The 16,350-nt window shown below is 40.4% G+C and overlaps 2 protein-coding genes across 17 annotated transcripts in view; one reads left to right on the top strand and one right to left on the bottom strand.

Moving 5' to 3' along the window:
* PATJ (PATJ crumbs cell polarity complex component) overlaps positions 1–16,350 on the top strand; it is a 358,987-nt gene that overhangs the window by 328,595 nt on the left and 14,042 nt on the right. For all 16 annotated transcript variants that reach the window (XM_027108328.1, XM_027108332.1, XM_027108333.1 and 13 more), the window contains one exon: positions 817–921. In XM_027108328.1, coding sequence (XP_026964129.1) covers positions 817–921 — 105 coding nt within the window. The remainder of the gene's footprint in view (positions 1–816; positions 922–16,350) is intronic.
* On the bottom strand, positions 12,344–13,752 carry LOC113621496 (fibrous sheath CABYR-binding protein-like). Its single transcript, XM_027108344.1, is given in 3 exon segments — positions 12,344–12,776; positions 12,884–12,911; positions 12,946–13,752. Coding segments are annotated over 3 exon segments (543 nt in total). The 5' UTR covers positions 13,385–13,752; the 3' UTR covers positions 12,344–12,700.

Genomic DNA, 16,350 nt, shown 5'->3' with positions numbered 1-16,350 from the left:
GAAAGTTTACACCTGAAATTCATTATGTCCCTGAACATATAAAAATAGTATCGTTTGTGTCAAAGCTTCTCAATGATAGAAGAAATTGCAGCTCATTTGCAAAGCCTCCCATATCATTTTTAGCACCTCATTCCACCCAAAATTGATTTTCACCTGAGAGATTTGACCTTAGACTCTTCCTTCCACCAAAAGAATCAACATGGGTTTCCCTGGTGGCGCAATGGTTGAGAGTCCACCTGCCGATGCAGGGGACACGGGTTCGTGCCCCGGTCCGGGAAGATCCCACATGCCGCGGAGTGGCTGGGCCCATGAGCCATGGCCGCTGAGCCTGCACATCCGGAGCCTGTGCTCCGCAACAGGAGAGGCCACAACAGTGAGAGACCCGCATACCGCAAAAAAAATAATAATAATAATCAACATCCTTATGAATTTTTTCCCCCATCGCTCCTTAATCTTAACTTAGGTAGAAAAAATAAAGCAAAAAACATTTGGCTTCCTCGGTAGAGCTTTATAGAACAGGTAATTTGTACACCCCACTATTACTGGCAAATGGATGTATGCAACACTACCATTACCAAGGTACAAAAGGCCTTTTAATAATCAAATCTGACCCCTTTCTTGTTTCTCTGATTGGTCTGTATTTGGGGAAAGCCATAAAAATTCCTCATGCTTCTGGAACACGCATACACAGTAGAGACACAGAATCTTCACAATAGCCACAAATGGGAAATATGACTTACAAAGAATTTTAAGCATTCTTCTCAAATTTAATTTTTCTTAATGATCGTGATTTTTCTCCCACTTTTGTACCTCCAGGTTGGAGATCGGATTGTCAGCATTAATGGGCAACCTTTGGATGGGCTGTCTCACGCGGACGTGGTTAATCTGCTGAAGAACGCCTACGGGCGCATTATCCTGCAGGTATTGCGATCAATGGAACTCGCAGCTGCGAGAGGCAGATAAGTGGTGTGCAAAAAAGATTGAGCGTCACTGGCAGGAGGCATCACCGCGCAGCAGGGTGCCTGCCGATGTGAATTATGAAGGTTGAAAGCAAGAAATTATTATTTGTATTCAGAAATTCTTTAATGCCACCCATACAGGCAGTGAACATGATTATATGAAAGCATAACAAGGGGAGAAAAATTACCCTTTGCTTCACATGATAAATCCACAAGGCTTTTAGCTTCTGGTGTTCTTTTGTAAATCAAAGTTTGCAAGGAATAGAAAATGATTTCTTTTCTTATGCCCCAAAACTGTGTCTGAACTGCCCAAGTGCACTCCTTTTAAAGGAAGGGAAAAGTAACTATGCTCTTTCTCCTGTAGCATAAATGATTGCCAACACTGCTAAATGCTTACCACATAGTAGTCATCAACTAAGGCAGACAATCATGTTTCAGCTGTGGTCCCCAAGAGTATTGTCCAGAGGTACAGGGAAATATACCAGGAAGTAAAAACGAGGTGTGCTGTTAATCACCCCTCCTTCGATTTCAGCACTTTGAGTATCTCTGAGATTGATATCGTGTAGTGAGTGAGAGGCAGCGTACTGGCAGCAAGTTTTGTTAGTGAGTTCCCCCCAAAATGTATGTTTATAATCACCATACTTCTGCAGGGGTAGTATTAAATGGTTTATAGGTAAAAAAAATAAAACCCACCATTTCGTATCTCAGAGAGAGGGCAAGCCAGCCCCTCCAATCATTCTAGCCTTTAAATAATCAGTTCGAATTGAAAAACCATAACTTTAGGGAGGACCAATTTGTGGTGCTTAACTCTCACATCTCAATGTCTAAGTCCACAGTGCCGAAACAGACATTTAAGAAAAAGTCAATGGCTTTCAGTACGTGGGAAGGGAATCGTAAAGTACTGCCAGTGGTTTCAAGGGAGTTTATGTGGTAGGCAACATGTTATTCAGTGATCTGGGTCCCCAAATTTCTGTTGAACACAAACAGGAACGCTGTGTGGACTGGCTGTAGAGTCGACTTCCTTTGTCCTCATCCTCAGGGGTTACCTCTTGTTCCACCTTCCACTGCTTCGTCATCCTCAGAACCTGCAAATCCTTGCTTTTTCTTGTTTGCAGCCCTTGCTCTTCCTTCGAGTTATGCTGACCCCTAGAGGCCGTACAAGTGCAACTCTTCAATCGCAGAGCTGTGGCCCATTAGTTATACAGAATTTTACCAGGAAGTTATCAAATGATAACTATGTCAAGAAAAAAAAAGTGTTTCCCTTAGCAGAATCTAGTATTATTAACATTTTTATATACCAATATAATTTGTTCAGCTCCACCTTCTTCACAAAGAATTGAGAAGACACAGTGTAAAAGTGTAACATTACGTAAAGTACTTTAAGTGGAAATGAACTCATGCTCTCCCATGAAGAATTAACCCTTCATTCAGCCAAATTTGCCACTATTCACATACTTTTGAAGGGATTCCTTATTTTTCCTATTTCTGCATTTTAAGAAAATGACTTTTGGTTTCAAAATGTTCTCGTGTTAATCACATTAGTTGGTGGTGTCATTTTGTAACAGGTGATGTTAAAAATGGAATCCTTTGGGATTTTGACAGTTGTGATCTACACAACTCTGGGTATGGAGCACATGTGCTCTCAAAGGCTTTAAACACAGAACTCAGGAAATTTCTTACGCCCTGCAACAGATGCCTTTCAGTTGCATAGTCGTATTCACTTTAATTAAAACAATGTGCATGGAATGGTACCAGCAATACAATTATCACAGCTGAGTTGTCAGTAGGTAATCATTTTTATTATCAGGTGAGCCAGCCCATTGTCAGAGTAGTAGAGAAGGTCAGATAGTTGTGTCTGATGATGTGGAAAAGACTTATTGTCGGTGCACATGGGAAGCGGTCAGCAAGTGCTGATGGCACAGGGAAGATTAGGTCTGGGTCAGTGGACTGGAGGGTGCAGAAGGGGAAGAGAGTCGAGGAGACAACTTCTGGAAGCTTCTCCCCATAGTTTAACTTGCTATTGCTAGGTATAGTAAGGAAGTAGATATTTCTGCCCTTAAAGTCTGATGGTTTCTTACTGTCAATTATAGATTGGTCAGTGGGGATTGATTTGGGTATAGGGGTCATTTCAAATGTTCTCAACTATATTTGCTTCTGTAGTCTGATAGTTTGCCTGGTTTAGTGCTTTTGTCTATGAACTACCACAAAACCTTTTTTTGGACAAAATAAGGTAACCCAGACTCTCTTCTAGAAAATTTCGTTTTTACCTCTTTCTTTGACAATATAGAAGATAAAAAGAGCACATCAGGGATTTTTGTCACTAAATGAACTTGTGGGGCTTGTTCTGGATCCAAACATTTTAGAATGTAGAATGTGGATGGAGGCAGCACTAACTAAACCAGGGAATATAGGAAGGGCATGTTGGGAGAGAACATTGTATTTTGAGGCATCCAGGTGGAGATATCCAGCAGGCAGAGGAAATGGGCTGCCAATACTCGGGGAGACTTCAGTGCTGGAAACAGGATAAATAAAGCCATCTGAGGCTTCTTGGGGTCAACATCCCCACTGCCTGGCACATTATACTTCATAGATATTGGTTGAATAAGTGAATGTAAACAGTGGAGACAAAGACAGAGGATCAAGGCTTGGAGTCAGCAGCAACTAGGGAGAACAGGAGAAGAGAGTCTGAAGTCAAGGAGATTAACTAAGGGTCTGTCTACAAAGTAGTTTGGAGGTCCTTGGGGACACCCTCCAAAACACAAAAAACCTGATGTAAGAGGGCCCAACTGCTGGTTAGGAGAGAGAGATGTGTCATGTTCAGGATAATATAGAGAAAACAGTGACTTCTCTTGTGCGCCCTCTTTAGAAAATGGAAGAGAAAAAATAAGACACAGGATTAATTCAGGACGTCCAATTAAAAAGGAAAAGCAGAAAAATAAAAAAGAAATGAAATGAATTTAACTTAAGGTCCATTAATCAGTGAGCAAAATAAATAAAAGAAGAATAATACCTGTATACTACATTCTAAAACTTTCAAAGAGAAAAGTATAAGCTACTTACAAAAGAACAAGAGATTCAAATGTCACCTGACTCTTTTTCAGCAATATATTTCTGAGAAAATTACTTTAGGATATACTCCAACAAAAGAGGAAAGTAAGAGAGAGGGAAGCAGGTGGTTCCAACGCTAAGGAACATGGAAGTCCCAGGACAGCTGTGCAGCAGGCAGAGAGAACAACTTGTCCAAATCGGAGCAGGAGAAGAGGGCTCTAAGGGAAACGCCTATGAATTAGAGGGAAAAAAGAGGAACAGATAGATCACCTTGTACGTTTAACTGAATTGGAGGTTTAAGATCCAATTAAATTGGAAAGTTTGGGGCTGAATTAGTGATAAGTATATACAAATTAAACAAAATAAGATCATTATTGACCTTGAGGACAATAAACTTATACCAAAAAAAGAGAGAGAGAGAAATGTAATCCTAGTATAGTAGTTGGCTCAGTATGAATAACATTTATATAAACATAAGTCATAATAAAACTGATAGAACGAAACATCATAATGCATGAAATATTAGTAGCATGAGAGTTTGTGATGTGTTCGTGGAGAGGAAAATATAAGAGAGTTAAATCTTTAAAGTTGAAATAAGAGTTTCAGAGATCATTAAAACTACAAAGGTTTAAGTATATCTAAAGAAACATAAGAAAGAAGTAGAACTTAAAAATATAAAAGTTAAGTGTAAGATTTTGGCAAGCTAAATTTTCATCTGTTGGAATAGGGAGTCTATTGATGTCATCAAGATGATAAATTTCAAAATAGTTTTATAAAGTGTATTATTTAGCTTACACCTCTAGAATTGAAAAGAGAAATGTTCAGTGTGTATCTAGGGAATGAGAGTGTTGAATTTTTTTTATCATGTACTGTAATACTTAATTTTTCATCATGTGAACACAAAAGGAAATATACTAGGAAAATCTAATACAAAAGAACCAGGAGTTAAGAATACAGGTACTAGACCCTAAAGGAGAAAAGGATTTTAAGAATAGCACACTTGAGCAGAAGCAAGAAGAACTACAATCCTGCAGCCTGTGGAACAAAAACTACATTCACAGAAAGATACACAAGATGAAAAGGCAGAGGGCTATGTACCAGGTGAAGGAACAAGATAAAACCCCAGAAAAACAACTAAATGAAGTGGAGATAGGCAACCTTCCAGAAAAAGAATTCAGAATGATGATAGTGAAGATGATCCAGGACCTCGGAAAAAGAATGGAGGCAAAGATTGAGAAGGTGCAAGAAATGTTTAACAAACACCTAGAAGAATTAAAGAACAAACAAACAGAGATGAACAATACAATAACTGAAATGAAAACTACCCTAGAAGGAATCAATAGCAGAATAGCTGAGGTAGAACGGATAAGTGACCTGGAAGACAGAATGGTGGAATTCACTGCTGTGGAACAGAATAAAGAAAAAAGAATGAAAAGAAATGAAGACAGCCTAAGAGACCTCTGGGACAACATTAAATGCAACAATATTCTCATTATAGGGGTCCCAGAAGGAGAAGAAAGAGAGAAAGGACCCGAGAAAATATTTGAAGAGATTATAGTCAAAAACTTACCTAACATGGCAAACAAAATAGCGACACAAGTCCAGGAAGTGCAGCGAGTCCCATACAGGATAAACCCAAAGAGAAACACGCCGAGACACATAGTAATCAAATTGGCAAAAATTAAAGACAAAGAAAAATTATTGAAAGCAGCAAGGGAAAAATGACAAATAACATACAAGGGAACTCACATAAGGTTAACAGAAACTCTACAAGCCAGAAGGGAGTGGCATGATATACTTAAAGTGATGAAAGGGAAGAACCTACAACCAAGATTACTCTACCCAGCACGGATCTTATTCAGATTCGATGGAGAAATCAAAAGCTGTACAGACAAATGAAAGCTAAGAGAATTCAGCACCACCAAACCAGCTTTACAACAAATGCTAAGGAACTTCTCTAAATGGGAAACACAAGAGAAGAAAAGGACCTACAAAAACAAACCCAAAACAATTAAGAAAATGGTCACAGGAACATACATATCGAAAATTACCTTAAACATGAATGGATTAAATGCTGCAACCAAAAGACATAGACTGGCTGAATGGATACAAAAGCAAGACCCATATGTATGCTGTCTACAAGAGACCCACTTCAGACCTAGGGACACATACAGGCTGAAAGTGAGGGGATGGAATAAGATATTCCATGCAAATGGAAATCAAAAGAAAGCTGGAGTAGCAATACTCATATCAGATAAAATAGACTTTAAAATAAAGAATGTTTCAAGGGACAAGGAAGGACAGTACATAATGATCAAGGGATCAATCCAAGAAGAAGATGTAACAATTATAAATATAAATGCACCCAACATAGGAGCGCCTCAATATATAAGGCAACTGCTAACAGTTATAAAAAAAGAAATTGACAGTAACACAATAATAGTGGGGGACTTTAAATACCTCACTTACACCAATGGACAGATCATCCAAAATAAGAATAAATAAGGAAACAGAAACTTTAAATGACACAATAGACCAGATAGATTTAATTGATATTTATAGGACATTCCATCCAAAAAGCAGATTACACTTTCTTCTCAAGTGTGCATGGAACATTCGCCAGGATAGATCACATCTTGGGTCACAAATCAAGCCTCAGTAAATTTAAGAAAATTGAAATCATATCAAGCATCTTTTCTGACCACAATGCTATGAGATTAGAAATCAATTACAGGGAATAAATCATAAAAAACACAAACACATGGAGGCTAAACAATACATTACTAAATAACCAAGAGATCACTGAAGAAATCAAAGAGGAAATCAAAAACTACCTAGAGACAAATGACAATGAAAACACGATGATCCAAAACCTATGGGATGCAGCAAAAGCAGTTCTAAGAGGGAAGTTTATAGCTATGCAAGCCTACCTCAGGAAACAAGAAAAATCTCAAATAAACAATGTAACCTTACACCTAAAGGAAATACAGAAGGAAGAACAAACAAAACCCAAAGTTAGCAGAAGGAAAGAAATCATAAAGATCAGAGCAGAAATAAATAGAAACAAAGAAAACAATAGCAAAGATCAATAAAACTAAAAGCTGGTTCTTTTTTTTTTTATTTTTTTTTTATGGCAGTACGCGGGCCTCTCGCTGTTGTGGCCTCTCCCGTTGCGGAGCACAGGCTCCGGACGCGCAGGCTCAGCGGCCGTGGCTCACGGGCCCAGCCGCTCCGCGACACGTGGGATCTTCCCAGACCGGGGCACAAACACGCGTCCCCTGCATCAGCAGGCAGACTCTCAACCACTGAGCCACCAGGGAAGCCCAAAGCTGGTTCTTTGAGAAGATAAAATTGATAAACCATTAGCCAGACTCATCAAGAAAAAGAGGGAGAAGATTTAAATGAATAAAATTAGAAATGAAAAAGGAGAAGCAACAACAGACACCACAGAAATACAAAGCATCCTAAGAGACTACTACAAGCAACTCTATGCCAATAAAATGGACAACCTGGAAGAAATGGACAAATTCTTAGAAAGGTATAACCTTCCAAGACTGAACCAGGAAAAAATAGAAACTATGAACAGACCAATCACAAGCACTGAAATTGAAACTGGGATTAAAAATCTTCCAACAAACAAAAGTCCAGGACCAGATGGGCTCACAGGTGAATTCTATCAAACATTTAGAGAAGAGCTAACACTCATCTTTCTCAAACTCTTCCAAAAAATTGCAGAGGAAGGAACACTCCCAACTCATTCTATGAGGCCACCATCACCCTGATAACAAAACCAGACAAAGATACTACAAAAAAAGAAAATTACAGACCAATATCACTGATGAATATAGATGCAAAAATCCTCAACAAAATACAAGCAAACAGAATCCAACAACACATTAAAAGGATCATACACCATGATCAAGTGGGATTTATCCCAGGGATGCAAGGATTCTTCAATATACACAAATCAATCAATGATACACCATATTAACAAATTGAAGAAGAAAAACCATATGATCATCTCGATAGATGCAGAAAAAGTTTTTGACAAAATTCAACACCCACTTATGGGTAAAAACTCTCCAGAAGGTGGGCATGGAGGGAACCTACCTCAACATCATAAAGGCCATATACAACAAACCCACAGCAAACATCATTCTCAATGGTGAAAAACTGAAACAATTTCCTCTAAGATCAGGAACAAGACAAGGATGTCCACTCTCACCACTGTTATTCAACATAGTTTTGGAAGTCCTAGCCACAGCAGTCAGAGAAGAAAAAGAAATAAAAGGAATACACATTGGAAAAAAAGAAGTAAAACTGTCACTGTTTGCAGATGACATACTATACATAGAGAATCCTAAAGATGCTACCAGAAAACTATTAGAGCTAATCAATGAATTTGGTAAAGTTGCAGGATACAAAATTAATGCACAGAAATCTCTTGCATTCCTATACACTAATGATGAAAAATCTGAAAGAGAAATTAAGGAAACACTCCCATTTACCATTGCAACAGAAAGAATAAAATATCTGGGAATAAACCTACCTAGGGAGACAAAAGAGCTGTATGCAGAAAACTATAAGACATTAATGAAAGAAATTAAAGATGATACCAACAGATGGAGAGATATACCATGTTCTTGGATTGGAAGAATCAATATTGTGAAAATGACTATACTACCCAAAGCAATTTACAGATTCAGTGCAATCCCTGTGAAATTACCAATGGCATTTTTTACATAACTAGAACAAAAAATCTTAAAATTTGTATGGAGCCACAACAGACCCCGAATAGTCAAAGCAGTCTTGAGGGAAAAAAACGGAGCTGGAGGAGTCAGACTCCCTGACTTCAGACTATACTACAAAGCTACAGTAATCAAGACAATATGGTACTGGCACAAAAACAGAAGCATAGATCAATGGAACAAGATAGAAAGCCCAGAGATAAACCCATGCACCTATGGTCAACTCATCTATGACAAAGGAGGCAAGGGTATACAGTGGAGAAAAGACAGTCTCTTCAATAAGTGGTGCTGGGAAAACTGGACAGCTACATGTAAAAGAATGAAATTAGAACACTCCCTAACACCATACACAAAAATAAACTCAAAATGGATTAAAAACCAAAATGTAAGGCCAGATGCTATTAAACTCTTAGAGGAAAACATAGGAAGAACACTCTTTGACATAAATCACAGCAAGATCTTTTTTGATCCACCTCCTAGAGTAATGGAAATAAAACCAAAAATAAACAAATGGGACCTAATGAAACTTCAAAGCTTTTGCACAGCAAAGGAAACCATAAACAAGATGAAAAGACAACCCTCAGAATGGGAGAAAATATTTGCAAATGAATCAATGCAGAAAGGATTAATCTCCCAAATATATAAACAGCTCATGCAGCTCAATATTAAAAAAACAAACAATCCAATCCAAAAATGGGCAGAAAACCTAAGTAAACATTTCTCCAAAGAAGACATACAGATGGCCAAGAGGCACATGAAAAGCTGCTCAACATCACTAATTATTAGAGAAATGCAGATCAAAGCTACAATGAGGTGTCACCTCACACGAGTTAGAATGGGCATCATCAGAAAATCTACAAACAACTAATGCTGAAGAGGGTGTGGAGAAAAGGGAACCCTCTTGCACTGTTGGTGGGAATGTAAATTGATACAGCCACTATGGAGAACAGTATGGAGGTTCCTTAAACAACTAAAAATAGAATTACCGTATGACCCAGCCATCCCACTACTGGGCATATACCCAGAGGAAACCATAATTCAAAAAGACACATGCGTGCTTCCCTGGTGGCACAGTGGTCGAGAGTCCACCTGCCGATGCAGGGGACATGGGTTCGTTCCCCAGTCCGGGAAGATCCCACATGCCGCGGAGTGGCTAGGCCCGTGAGCCATGGCCGCTGAGCCTGCGCATCCGGAGCCTGTGCTCTGCAATGGGAGAGGCCACAACAGTGAGAGGCCCACGTAACCTCACCCCCCCAAAAAAGATGACACATGCACCCCAATGTTCATTGCAGCACTATTTACAATAGCCAGGTCATAGAAGCAACCTAAATGCCCATTGACAGATGAATGGATAAAGAAGATGTGATACATATATACAATGGAATATTACTCAGCCATAAAAAGGAACGAAATTGGGTCATTTGTTGAGACATGGATGGATGCAGCGACTGTCATACAGAGTGAAGTAAGTCAGAGAAAAACAAATATAGTATCTTAACACATATATGTGGAACCTAGAAAAATGGTACAGATGAACCAGTTTGCAGGGCAGAAATTGAGACACAGATGTAGAGAACAAACGTATGGACACCAAGGGGGGAAAGCGGCACAGGGGTGGGGACGGTGATGGGATGAATTGGGCGATTGGGATTGACATGTATACACTGATGTGTATAAAATAGATGATTAATAAGAGCCTGCTGTATAAAAAAAATAAATAAAATTAAAAATTTTTTAAAAATAAAAAACAAATTTATAGAAATTTGTAAAATAACTACCTCAAACCAAACTATATCTCGAGATTAAACAATTGGGGATATTGAATTAATTTTTTTAAAAAATAGCACACTTACGAATGAGGCAGAAGAAAATAAAACCATGGGAAAGTCATTACAGCTGGCAGATAAATCGTTGGCAATCTTTGTTTTAGCTTTTTTTTATGTTGACCCTTTTTAAAGTCTTTATTGAATTTTTTACGATATTGGTTCTGTTCTATGTTTTTTGTTTTTTTGGCCTTGGGGCATGTGGGGTCTTAGCTCCCTGGCCAGGGATCAAACCCACACCCCCTGCACTGCCAGAGAAGTCCCGCTAGCAATCTTTAAAAGAATTGATTTCTCTCTTTAAAGTTTGTGGCAAGTCAGTAGAGAGCAAGGGAGTAGTTGGGAGCAAAGGACATAGATAAAAAGATGGAGATGTTGTTACCTCTGAAAAAGAGGATAAGAAGGTTTTCAGGGGAGTTTGAGTCAGATGGCTTTCCTTCTAGGATGGTCATTTTCTAAGCATGAATAAAGAAAATATTTTGACATTTGAGAGAAATGCTTCTCAAACCTCAGCATATTCCAGAACTATCTGGAGGGCTCGTTAAACAGACAAACTGCTGGGTCCCACCCCCAGAGCTTCTTATTGTGTAGGACTGGGGTGGATCCAGGAATTTCCATTTATAACAAGCTGCCAGGTGGTGCTGATGCTGCTAGTTAGAGAGCAACCTGAGACCCACTGGAGTAGTGCATTCTTTAGGGATGAACAAAGATTTGCACATGCTGTTCTCTATGCCTGGAATACCTGTCTCTCCCCACCTGTATCCCCTCTCTATAAAGGTACAACATGTGAGTAGTTCTTAACCTTGGTTGCCCAGTAAAATCACTGACTCTAGTATCAGTTCCTGGGTCTCACCCCATGGAATTAATTGGTCTGGGATGTGGCCTGAACACTGGGCTATTTTAAAGCTTTCTAGGTGATTTATTATGTAGCTAGGGATAAGACCAGATGATCTGTGAGGGTTCATGATGGGTAGAAAGCCAAGTGATGCCAGAAAAAGGGTAGTAAGCTTCGGGAAAAGGATCAAGAGCTAAAGGTTTGAAAGTTGAAGTGAAGACCTGGGGTAAGTTCTGAAGGACATGAAAGGTTTAGTGTCAGAAAGTTGTGCATCTTGAATCCTTTTAACTCTTAAGTTTCCTGTAGGAAACTGGATCACGGCTTCTTTCTTTCAAGGTTGCCGTGAGGGTTAAATGCGGTGTAACACTTAATAAAAATACTGGATTGAAAATGTTAAGCATTAAATAAGTGATACTTTATTACTCTCATTATAATAACATAGTCTTGAAGTCAGAGGATGCTAAAATTCCTTTTAAAATCCTAGTAGTGTGGTGGTTTTCCAGGTGGCATTTGAGGTGTGTGCCACTAGATGATGATGTGACTAGGTCACTTTGCTTCTTCTTACTTCACTCCAAACTTAAAACATTTGACACTTCAGACCATTATATTCTGAAAACAGATAATTAAAATCAAAATATCCTGATGTCACTAGAATCAGTGTCCCTAGATTCTAAATAAAAACTTTAATCAGATATGCTTTCTAGTTCATTAAGTTACACCAAATGCCAGGCATGGGGACAAAGCAAGGTTTTTCTGATTGTTCTGTAATGTGCTCTCATCTTAAGATGCCAACTTTCTCAGGGGTCACCTTAACGTGACAGTTCTTCCTGTCTGTTTCCAGCATATCTGCACTATGGATTTAGGATGCAGGCTGGGTGTGAGTGCTGAGTTTGTACTTTGTACTACAAGATTTGGGTCCTAACAAATCTAAAAGCTAATCTCATTCCTTTGCAAGACCAGCAAGTCAGGAAAGTTCTAAGCAAGGAGCTCAAGCTCTTATGTACTGTAATGTCCTACTTACCTGGAAAATATTTTGACTTCTCAATTCTTCAAAACATAATTTCCCAAACCTATTTTTAAGGAGAGGTACTCTTCCTAGGGTCCATGCAATAAAGACCTGTGCTTTATTACTCAATTAGAAAATTTACCAAATATACATGGTTCTATTATAGAACATACACATCTGATTGAACTTAGTTTTGCTTTTAACATAAATTATTAAATGCCACAAGGAGCCAAGGCACGAGAGAGCATATCAGAACAGATACCTTTCCAAGGAGAAGACAAAATTTAAGGAATTAAATATTGAAGGGGAAACACTCTGGGAGGGGGAAATTCATTTGGAGGGGGAAACAGAGTGAAGGGTAGGTGCAGTTGAAGGGGGAAGCACAGAGGGAGGGGGTAGGTGCAGTTGGAGGGGAAGCACAGAGGGAGGGGGTAGGTGCAGTTGGAGGGGAAGCACAGAGGGAGGGGGTAGGTGCAGTTGGAGGGGGAAACACAGGGAGGGGGTAGGTGCAGTTGGAGAGGAAGCACAGAGGGAGGGGTAGGTGCAGTTGGAGGGGGAAACACAGAGGGAGGGGAAAATTCACTTGGAGGGGAAAACACGCTTATTGGTTTGTCTTCTTCCAGGGATTCAAAGGTCTCTTGTTCCTTAGGCTTAAAGGATAAGGCTTCTTTCCCATCCTTGTTTTCACAAGCCTCGCCCTGGCGTGAAGAACTTCACTCCTTCCCTTCTTTCATTTCACAAGTCTCCTGCTCCTCAGGGGCAGAGGTCTCCTCCTCTCCCTTTGGGTCAGCAGCCTGCATCTGCTCAGGGAGGCACTTATTAAATGTTTGATCATAACAAGTTGGGGAGATAGGAGAAAACAAAGTTCTTTCAGTCAGCGTCTGGTGAGTCGAAACTGATGAATCACGTGGCAGCTCAAGAAGCTCTGTTAGTTTACTGCACGCGTCCCCATCACCCAGCAGTTCCATACCTAGGTCTCCACCTTGAAGAACCTCTCGGGATTTCTGTCGCAGTACTGTGTGCAACAATGAGGAGGAACATAGCCTTACACAGCTTTTGAACCAGGTTAGTGATTTTGAAGGGTGATTGGGAGGCAAGGTGCAACATCTGCTGCCTCCAGGCCCTGGGGATGAGGCATGAGAGGAAGGGCTGCTGATCTGAGTGATGTAATAAAGCCAGACCGTAGGCTGTGGATCTCATGAGATGGAGCTGGTCCTAGCCGGGTGGAAGGACTCCAGACACCATGGCTCTTTCAAGTTGCACAGACCTTAGTACCATCACCTCAGGACGTTGAAGGCTGTCTGCCTTCCCCAGGAATCCCTGTCCGTCCCCTCCCCTCTCCTCTCCGTTTAGAATGGCGTCCGTATCTGCCTCCCCTGTTAGGTGACAGCAATGGCAAGCCTGCCTGTGGGAGAGTGGGGAACACATTTGCTTTCCCTGGGTTTCCTCTGCTCCCACCCATGTCCTCAGAACCTACCACAGAAGTTTGCACCCAGTAGTTCAAAATTTACTTTAAAAAAAAGTGACCAAACTTTCCATTAGCCTTTTTGCCTTCCCCCTTCCTCAAACACAGAAATAGACCTCTCCCAGCCTCACCTCCAAGCCTAGTCCCCGGTATTGCTGGGCAAAGAGCAGGGTTGAGCCAAGACTCCTAGACCACAGCTCTGTCTCCTCAAACTTGTATCCAGCTGAACATGCCCTTCCAAGATCGGATTATCCCCTTTCTCAAGTCATGCCTAGGAAGGCCAATCAACTCTGAGACCAAGAAGGTTGATGCAAATGCCTTGGGGCTGTAGAGTTATCCTGGGGGCGATGGGTTTGTCTCCTTGCTTCCCTGCAAAAGACCAAACTATCAGTGAAAATGCTTCCCATTTCCCATCCAGCCCTTTGTATTCCACTCCTACAAAATAGGCAGGAGCTCAGGGATCCTAGGTTTTAATATTGTCCGTTATTGTGAGGCCCATCTTATTTCAGGGTTGGGGGAGAGCAAGAGGCCTTCAGATTTTAGAAGGATATGAGTTTTTCTGTAAGGTGGTGCTCTATTAGTGTTTTTACATTTTCTAGCTAGATAAAGAAATTTAATTTTTACCCAAATAGAACTATGGCTTTGGTTTTACAGTTTATATGGACTCCTGAAAGTTAATTAAAATTCAAAAGCTTTCTTCCTAGAACATCCATGGGGTGTATGTCTCCTACCTCCCAACCCCTCTCCTTGTAGTACTGGGGGGAGGGATGCGTTTTTCCCGCCTGTTGCCAAGCACAGCCGTGAAGATCACCTCTACTTGCAGCTGCTTGTTTGACTCTCTGCCCCTCTTTCTTCCCAGCTCCATGTCTAGACTGTACTTCATTATATGCAGGGTGAAGCAGATCTCTAGGTGTGAGGGTCCAAGAGCAGATCTGTACCCTCTCACTAGGTGATTTGCCTCACACTGAATTCAATTAAGAGCACAGGGTTCCAAAAACAGAAGAAAGAAAAAGAGCACAGGATTCTAGAGTAAAATGGCATGGGTTTGAATCCAGCCTTCACTCCTCTGCTGAACGTGAGAAAGTTACTTAACCTCTCTGCTCCAGGTTCCTCTGTCTGTAGTATGGGAATAATTATGGTACCTACGTCTGTAGGGACTCAGAAGAGTGCTTAGCATAGAGGAAGTGCTCAGTTTATATTCAGTATCATGGTGCTGTTATATGTTGAATAAATGAGCCAGTAAAGAAAGGAGCAGGTTGCCATCAAGTCTGGGCTTTTGAAGGTATCTTAGAAAAAGTAATATTTTACTGACTTTCTTCTTCAGCCCCATAACAGATGGTCTGGTTCATGGACAGCTGAGAGTACATGTCCAGATTCCCATCAAGTATAGGAATCCCCCTCACCATATCCCAAATCAGTAGAGTTTTGAGTCTCTGAGTCCTTGCTTTGTGGGGGGCTCATGTCCTAACAAGTTGAGCCATTCCATTCTGTAACTGCCTTAGTTATTAGATTTTTTCTTCTTAAAAAGACCCAGAACCAATCTCCTTGTAACCTCTATCAATCTCACTCTGTTCCATGGAAATTCAGAATATTGAACTCTGTACGCCCTTAGGAAGGTTTTAGGTTCATTCATTTATTCATTCCACAAAAGCTTATTAAGCAGTTGTGTGCCAGGCACCTTCACATTGAGAAGCTGTCCTTATCCTCATGAATCCTGTGATTGGGTGGGAAAGACAGCTAACAGTCACACAAATACGTATCATGACGATTTGTAAGGAATACTTAGAGCGCTACAGAAAGGAAAACGGGAAATTAATTTGAACATGGGTAGTCAAAGAAGGCTTGTATAATGGAAGTGACCAACTGGTTTGGTGGAGGGGAGGGGGCGGGACTCCATGCAGAAAGAACTGTGGAATGTGGGGTGGAGTGGAAGACATAGATGGGATTAGAGGGGTAGGCTAGGAAGGACATTTGTGTGTATAGTTAGGGAGTCTTAATTTTATTCCAGGTACAAAGAAAGACCACTGAAAGGTTTTAAGCAGGGGAGGGCCATTATCCATTTTATATTTTATAAGATAACTGGCTGTTGTGTGGAAGAGAGATTAGAAGAGGGTGAGTGGGGATTCCAGGTAAAAGACAGCTGATGATGATTGATTGAATTAGGATGGTCACCAGAGAGATGAAAAGGAAACAAACTTGAGAAGTATATTGGAGGTAGAGTCCAGAGGATTTGGTGGTAGATTATTCAGAATAAGCGTCAGTTAGGTTAGCATTCTAGTACCTTTCCAGCTGGGCAGTAACCAGCCAACAATCGGGTATTTTCAATATAATACCTAGTGGGTTTCTAATTAGGCAGCTGGAGGTGCCATCTCTTAAGAAGAGGAAACCTAGAGGGAAAATGAATGGAAGGGGTTTGGTTGTTGGATCAAGAATTTGGATTCGGTTGTGTTAATTAGGCTTTGAGATATT

The sequence above is a fragment of the Aethalodelphis obliquidens genome, unplaced genomic scaffold, assembly GCF_003676395.1.
Source record: "Aethalodelphis obliquidens isolate GAN/ISIS:26980383/991018 unplaced genomic scaffold, ASM367639v1 scaffold9, whole genome shotgun sequence".
NCBI classification, from domain to species: domain Eukaryota; kingdom Metazoa; phylum Chordata; class Mammalia; order Artiodactyla; family Delphinidae; genus Aethalodelphis; species Aethalodelphis obliquidens.
The sequence above is the reverse complement of the archived record's forward strand: the minus strand, read 5'-3'. Positions and strand labels throughout refer to the sequence as shown.